The following is an 8382-nucleotide window of genomic DNA, read 5'->3' on the forward strand; positions in this document are numbered from 1 at the left end:
TTGCATGCCCTTAGGACAGACAGGTATTCCACCCGCCTACCCTTAGGACAGGTGGGTGGACCCACCTGCCCTTAGTGGATGATCTACCCCCTTTACAAGGAGCCGAAACCTACTTTACGGGTGGATGAACATCCCGTCCGCCCTTGGGACAGGCGGGAGAAATTCCCACCTGCCCTTAGGCCAGGCGGGTGTTTCACCCGCATATCCTAAGGGCGGGCGGGATGTTCATCCATCTTTCCTTAGGGCAGGCGGGATTTTCACCCACCCATGCCATCGTCAATGAGTTCCGTCTCCGAATCCGGAGACGGAACTCGTGTTTTCAATTCAAATTAAGCAAAACAACTTACTAGAGGGATCATTAGTCATTTTCCTTTGCCGTGTCTGTTAGCCATGATTGTTGTTTGGGTTTGTGATTTTGGAAGAAATTAAAGAGAGAATTTTCAGTTTTTGATTGAAATTATAAGAAGGGAAAAATAGTCCAAATTGGGGCGATGATAAGTAATTAGGGAACGGTATTTAGCTATCCACCAAAATAATTGTTTCATTTATAAGTAATTAAAAAATGTTAATTTCAAATAAATGCTCTATGATTTCACAATTTTTTTTTTCCCAAATCGGTACCTATGATGGGTAAAATTTTCATTTTTCCAAATTTGTTTGATAGTAACCTCAAAATGAATTTTTTCAAGAATTAAAATTGTTTAAGTATCATATTTATTATGAAACCACATTTTTTATTTTTCAAAATCATCATTTTTGGAGTTTTCTCTCTCTAAACATTAAGTTTCTCTCTCATTTTTTAAAAAAAAAAAACACCACCTAAATAACCCCAAACTTAAAAAGTTGAAGAATTAAAGTTGCTTAAATATCATTTAATTCTTAAAAAGTTTCATTTTGAGATCGTTATGTGCCAAATTTAAAAAAATGAAAATTTTGTCAGCCACTGATCTGTAAAAAAAATGTGATACCACATGGTTTTATTTGAAATTAACCTTAAAAAAGCATAAGACCATTTTTCTCTCCAAACTAAAGCTTCAAAATCCGTTAGAACCTTAAACTATCAAAATTATTAATCGGATCTTTGAGCTAAGTAAAAATCATCAATTGAGTTCTTATCGAAAATCATTCGGTTGAACAATTTCAGACCATCTTTTCCAAACTCATGTTGAGCCAACACAAAGACCGTTACAATCCATGTCAAATAGTCACAGTTTCTAATTTTAGGATAGGATAAGGACTCAATTGATGATTTTTGCTTAGCTCAGAGACCTAATTAATAATTTTGATAGTGTAATGTCCCAATTAACTTTGAAGTTTTAGTTTAGGAGGTCAAATGTGTGTTATGTCAATTAAAAATTTACAATAGAGAAGTTTGAATTTGCATCTTCAATAGCATAGATCGTGATAGAGCAATAATAGACATTGCTTGGAACTGTTTTTGGCACTACAACGAGAAACACACTCCATCCAGAATTAACTTCATAGTTTTTTTCTTCAAGAATGACTTCACAATCTTTCAATGAGCCAGATCTATGTAGATAGACAAAACTCTTCTGTTTTCCATGAAGGAAAACATGACAACACTCAGATAGAGAGATAAACGACAACCACTCATATACGGATACATATCACAACCCCTCATGAAAGGAAAAAGAACAAAAAAAACTACAAATAAAAAAGAAACTACCAAATCTATCGTAGTACATCAATCAAAAATTGTATTCAATAAAGAAGAAAAAATAATTAAGAAGGAACTTATCTTCTAGCTAAAAACTGTAAAAAAAAAAAACCCCAAAACCTAGATGAAAAATATGAGGGTTTCTTTTCTAATTCAAATTGAAAAGTGATATAAAATCGGTCTATTTTTAGTATCATATCCATAGCTATCGCATTCATCCTAGTTAGAAGGGATAAGATGCAAAAATACTCCTAACATTTATAATCAGGAACGTTGGCAGCCAAGAGCAATTGTACTTCTAACATTGGCAAGTTTGGTCAATTTCAGACATTATTATAAAAGATAGATATTTTGTTCCTTATTCTGCACCAATTGCATATCCGTTAGTCTTAAAAAAAATTCATATTTTCTGTGATTTAATAATAGAATTAACATTTAAAATTTATAAATTTGACGAAATATTTTGAATTTTTTTCGTCAAACTCGTACAATAGACAGTATATTTCTAATTTTTTTTTTAAAAATCACGTCTAAATATATGTTTATAGTCCGTTACTAATGAGTAATAAAATGACTCACATGTGAAGTGTAGATGACAAGATTCATGACCGAGAAGATAGTTTGATGAATTATTTCTTAAATCGACCCAACTTGACAACATTGGAGGTAAAATTGCTCTTGACTGCAAACTTTAGAGGTAAAATTGCACCATTTTAGACGTTAGGGGTAAAATTTCTCCTGACTATAAACATTAGGGTATTTTTTACCTTATCCCTATTTAGAAACTTCAGCTCTGGATAAATAATACTAATATTTATTGATAAACAATAATAACAATAATATTTAATTACTATCAACTACAGTATTGACCACTAATCACAAACTTGGCACTATAATTAAGTGATCCTCTTAATTTTTTTTCTAAATAATGTGGCAATTAGGAAATACATGATGGATTATTATTATTCTTATTTGGAAAAGAACTTTAAATATAGTTATTTTTTAGTAAACAAGGGCTTTAAACCGCAAATGGCGTTTCCCAAATTTGTGAAAAATGAAATTACAACCCATCATACAGAAAAAGAAAGGTTGCTTTTTATATGGATTTTCAACTTTGATCAATTTAAAGTCAAAAAATAGGAATAATTGAATATGAGAATTTCATATAAATTTTGACTTTGTTATTCAATTTTTTTAGAAAATCATGCTTTTCATGCATTAGATGAACTCTATGAAACCCTCTTCAAACATAGATTTAGTGAAGAATTGAATTTAAGCAGCCGCGGATACAAGGAGGAGGCCGGGGCCCTCCGGAACCACCATGATCAGAGTAGTTTCGGCCTTTCAGTCTCTACAAAATTTGAGGCTGTAGTAATCTGTAGTTTAATTTTAAGAAATTTTATATTGGTACGTTCTTGACCACTCAGATTATAACATGTATATATACGAAATATTTTAAGTATATTATTAACTAAACTACAAGAACTTGATGTAATATGATCATTGAATAATATAATAATCAATATCTAAATTTCCATACGTGTAGAAAAAAAATCAGATTAGATGCAAAATGTAAAGAGTCCCGTCGGTGGCGGAACTAGGCCGGGCTGCAGCCCCAGGTAGCTGCCGAAAAATGATGGTAGAAAATTTTGGAGCCCCCTATATTTATTTTGACCGCGTGGGTGGGTAAGGAATCTGCTCTGTCCTAGGTCAAAGTTGAAAAAGGGTCGCTTTTTAATTTTGCTTTTTAACAGCTAAGATGAAGCGACACCGTTTTGGCTTAAATAAAATGAAACCAAAACGGTGCTGTTTCTAATTAATGAAACAGAATAAAATTAGAATTAATAACAACTCTAATCCCTTTTATTGTAATATTTTTCATCCTATTTCCCACCCCACTTTTTCAAAAACCACAACAGCCTTCAAAATTTTAAATCAATTTTTTTTTCCATCATTTTTTACAACTCTTATTCACTGCTATGTGAACTAAAAACTCAACATTATTAATCCTTTTCATCATATTTTACATTACGAAAATTTTGCTGTGGACCCAATTTGTGATTTTTACTTAGTTCAGAGACCTGATTAATAATTTTGATAGTTTAGAGTCCTACTTGACTTTGAAGCTTTAGTTTAGAGACCAAATGGGTATAATGCCTATTTTTTTTTTTTATTAACGAACAAAACTAGTATTATAACTATACACTATTCCATAACAAGTCCAACAACTAAATCTTACTTCAATCAAAATCAAAATAATAGTAGCCATCTTTTTATTCTTCTCATAGTATAGTTATAATTTCTGAAACACTTGTTATAACATCAGATGACATTTCTTCAAGGATCCTCAATCAAAACTTTATTAGGACGCAAGAAAAACATACTCTGCCTCCCGTAATCAGCCAGTGATTATACAGGATTGGTTATGGTTCTACCGTCGAAATGGGCGAATCAGCGCTCCTACTCCATAAACCAGATGAAAGGCCAGGGCTAAGGCTGTTAACTCAACGGAGAGTAGAGTTAACTTTGATGAGTAAAACAAGAGCTGGTAAAAGTTATAATAGGTGAAGGAAGTTGAACCTATTTCAAGTAAAAGATATACCAACATAATTTCAGCCGTTAAGAAAGCCGCAGCAAATCTATTGAAGATTGAAACCATGGAATTAAGCTGTGGCTTATAAACAGGAAGATGGGGAGATAATGGGCGAAGGCTATTTGGTGTATTAGGCTTATCATCAGTACCATAATTGCGAGCAGTAAGACCTTTCTTTCCTAAATATAAACCCTTTTTTCCTGAGTGCATGCCAAGAATAGCAGACTGCAAGAGAGGAAGAGAAAATTAACATCTGTTTGTGAATATTTTATGGGCGGGTTAAATGCGTTGTTGGTCACTGAATTTACATGGTTTTCTCAAAATGATCAATCAACTTTGAGTTTTGTCTTAATTAGGTCACTTCAGTGATTTCACTAAATTAAAAAGGATCGAAATGATGACATGAGTAACGCATCAACATGAGTCAACTCAGATATCTGATCGAAACGACACATGACATCCATTTATGCGCCACCTTGCAGCCATGTGTCGGTTATTTTTATGAAAAAGAAACAAAAATTTAGTTTTTTTTTCATAAAAATAACCGACATGTGGCAGCCATGTGTCATTTCGATGAGACATCCGAGTTAACTCATGCTCACGTGTCAGCCATGGCATCATTCCGATGCATTTTAACCACTGAAATCGCCGGAGTGACCTAATTGAGACAACAAATTGAAGTTGAGTGACCATTTTAAGACAACCATGTAAGTTCAGTGACCAACGATGCATTTCACCCTTTTATCGGCTCATCCCGGGATTAAACAAGGTGAAAATTATACAAAGCAATCAATACCTGGTGAGAATTGAAGATTGGTGTACTAAAAAGGCTTCCATAAACACTGCCGTTAAATTTTGTGAATGTTTGTCCAGCCATCTTATCAATTGATACAGAACCATCATTTGCTTTCCCAGCTAGAGTGTTAATGACCTTTTCCATCTCAGTGAAGTTTATGGCATTCATACTGTGGATAACTGGAGTAGCAGAGCCCTTTGATAGGGGCAGAAAAGAGGAAGGCGTTAGTTTTCAACATTCACTAAAGGGCGGCCCGGTGCACTACGAGTCGAGGGTCTGGGGAGGGGTCCCACCACAAGGGTGTACTGGGGGCAAGCCTTCCCCTGCCAATTTTTTTGGCAAGAGGCCGCTCCTAAGACTCGAACCCGTGACCTCTCAGTCACACGACAACAACGTTTACCGTTGCGCCAAGGCTCGCCCTCAGTTTTCAACATTCACTATTCAAAATAGTCCCTAACTAGAATTACCTCATCTATTTTATTCTGAGCACCGGAATCACTGGATTCAACTCTGTCATCAGGTTCTGCTCATGAAAAGATTAAAAACAATCCAAGCATGGCAAATTCAACTACCAACCACTATAGAGGAGAATAAAATGCTTCTAAAGTGAAAGAACCAGAAGCAAACTGTTGGAATTACATACTCTTGAGGAATTTTGTAAGGTTGCCATCATTAATGGATTCACCCGTGGATGGGACAACAGTAGCCACTCGACCTCCTGCAACCAAGGAGAAGTGATTAAGAACAGGTTGCTAAAGTTACCTGGACGAGCTACAATTTTTTAAGTACTACCATCTGAAGAAATGTTATATTCCTCATACCAGCTACATAAATAACAATAAATCAATCAATCAAGCAAAACATAAATTAAGTTTCTAGTGAATAGAATTGTGGTTTAGATATGATTACCTAAGGAATTAGAGTAAGAAAAGGTCTGGAGACCCTCAAATCCATTAGTATTGATCATAGCCTGTATGCATATAGATAGATTAACCTCTACAAAAAACCTCAGTACGAATAAAAATTTAATTTGAAATATATTGGACAGTGTAAAGGCTAAGTAGGGATCATAAAGCTGAAAATGGATACAACAACAAAGCCTTAGTCCCGAAATGATTCGGGATCGGCTAACATGAACCATCATACAAAACCGTGAAATCAAGTCGTGTCAACGACATAAATTCTCTCCCTCCACTCCGGCCTATCCACTACCATATTTCCCTCAATCCCCAATGAACTCATATCACTCTCGATCACCCTCTTCCAAGTTTGCTTAGGTCTTTCCCTACCCCTCACCATTACATCCATTTGCCACTCTTCAGTCCTCCTAACCGGCGCATCAAGCGCTCTTCATCTTACATGACCAAACCACCTTAGTGGGTTTTCCCTCATTTTATTCTCAATAGAAAATTATCATGCAGGGCGCACTGAAGCAAGAGTTTTCAGCAAATAAGTTTCTCTTCTACAATAAATTTATTAAGCATATCAGGCAAAGCATCCTACCTTATGAATCAATTCTGCATTTTTTTTTTTCAGTAAATATTTGATCAAGTACCTGTGACTTTTCATTTTGGTTGCTTTAAGAATATATAAAGCATCAAATTCATATGTAATAGACATCATTTACTGGTTATGTACTTCAAATTCTTAGTACATCTGGAAAAAGCGTAAGAAAAGAAAAACAATTTTACTACAATAGCTAATTTTCTGGGCTCAATCATTCCACTAAATACTCCATTGATCTTATTTGTCATGTCCCAAATCAAACTAGATAATTAACCATGCACAACACATAGAACTAATCAGTACCTCTCCTGGAACAAAACATGTTTGCCTGATCCAAGAAGGATTGATTCTTGCCACAGAATTACCAGTAGCCCTTGACTGCTCAAAATTACAAACATCATTAGCAGAGATATAATTTAGAGCTAAGTAAGGAAAGAAGGATATTTTACCGAAGCAACTGTACGACGAACAATTCCCCAAATCATCTCATCGAGATCTCAATCTGAAGCTCAGATCTGAATTTATATAAGAAAATGTTAAGTAATTCTACACTAAAACCAATTTAATTAGCTTCTAACAGTACCCAGAACGCAATTAAGCTAAGATTATGATAATCATGGTTTTAAAAACTGGACCGGACATCGAACCGGTGAGACACAGGGTTCAGGGGTCAATGGGTTCAACCGGTTGAACCGGATGACATCATAAATAAATAATATATATATAAAATAAAATTCTAATAAATTAAACATCCATACATAGAAAAATAACAAATAAATGAAGTTTTGTACATTCTTCTTTTTGTCCATATTATAGGAAAGTAACAAATAAATGAAGTTTTTTTTATCCATATTATAGAAAAGTAACAAATAAATGAAGCTTTGTACAAAACTTGAAGTTACAGCACTCAACTTGAAGTTACACAGTGAGGAGTTTGAGTGGGAAGAACAGAACAGGCCACTTTTAACAAAGTGAACATTACAGCACTCCAGATTATATTATCTTGCATTTGATGTGCTCCAATATCTATATAAGTTGATATATTAACATGTAAACCTCCATCAATTATCCTAAATAAACGGCTTCACAGATCTATATCCTCAAACACAAAACTAATATTTAGACTCATAGCTGTGAATGAATACATTTACAGCCATAAATTTACACCCATAACAAATCAAGAGTCAAACAAACAAAATCTAAACTCATAGCTGTTGTAAATGAATATATATTATTTAGAAAGGAAAGTAGATTACAGAAGGAAAAAGCCAGAGCAAGGAAGACCAACATTAGAGAATCAGAATAGAAACAAACATTAGAGAAGTTCACCGTACCTGAAGACGGAACCGCTGGTGGAGGACGAGTGGAGTGAGGAGCAGCCGCTGGTGGCGGAGTCGCCGCTGGTGGAGGAGATTTCTGGTATAGGGTTTTTCCCCTTTCTATCGCGATGAAGAGAAGAACTGAAAATATTTGGGGTTTTTTTTTACGTTTTCTGATCTAAATTCTAATAAAGGTTATTTTTTTAAGTTTCTTTTCTGATAAAAAAAACAAATAATTAACTGCTGAATTTTTTTTTTAGTAAACCGGGATGAAACTGGTTCATCGGGTTGATCCCGGTTCGCTGTCACTAGTAGTAACTCCAATACATCCTAACTGGACCGGTTATCTTGCCAGTTTCCGGTTCAATCGGCCGGTTCAGTCTGGTTTTTAAAACCATGGATAATATCACTTCCGAAATATAAAAAATCTAATTAATTTTGGCTATTTTCACCACTACAAATTATAAAATAGGAAAGAAAGTTTATCCTG

The 8382-nt window shown here is 34.5% G+C and overlaps 1 protein-coding gene across 1 annotated transcript; it reads right to left on the reverse strand.

Annotated features, from left to right (window-relative positions):
* Positions 1–3810: 3810 nt before the first annotated feature.
* On the reverse strand, positions 3811–8067 carry LOC136209595 (uncharacterized). The gene is made up of 8 exons (XM_066001113.1): positions 7908–8067; positions 7023–7088; positions 6877–6951; positions 5977–6037; positions 5711–5785; positions 5535–5590; positions 5068–5262; positions 3811–4496 (listed from the first exon to the last, which is right to left on the reverse strand). Exons 2-8 carry the CDS (start codon positions 7056–7058, stop codon positions 4110–4112), a joined length of 885 nt encoding a protein of 294 aa, XP_065857185.1. The 5' UTR covers positions 7059–7088; positions 7908–8067; the 3' UTR covers positions 3811–4109.
* Positions 8068–8382: the final 315 nt, after the last annotated feature.

The sequence above is a fragment of the Euphorbia lathyris genome, chromosome 10, assembly GCF_963576675.1.
Source record: "Euphorbia lathyris chromosome 10, ddEupLath1.1, whole genome shotgun sequence".
Classification (NCBI taxonomy): domain Eukaryota; kingdom Viridiplantae; phylum Streptophyta; class Magnoliopsida; order Malpighiales; family Euphorbiaceae; genus Euphorbia; species Euphorbia lathyris.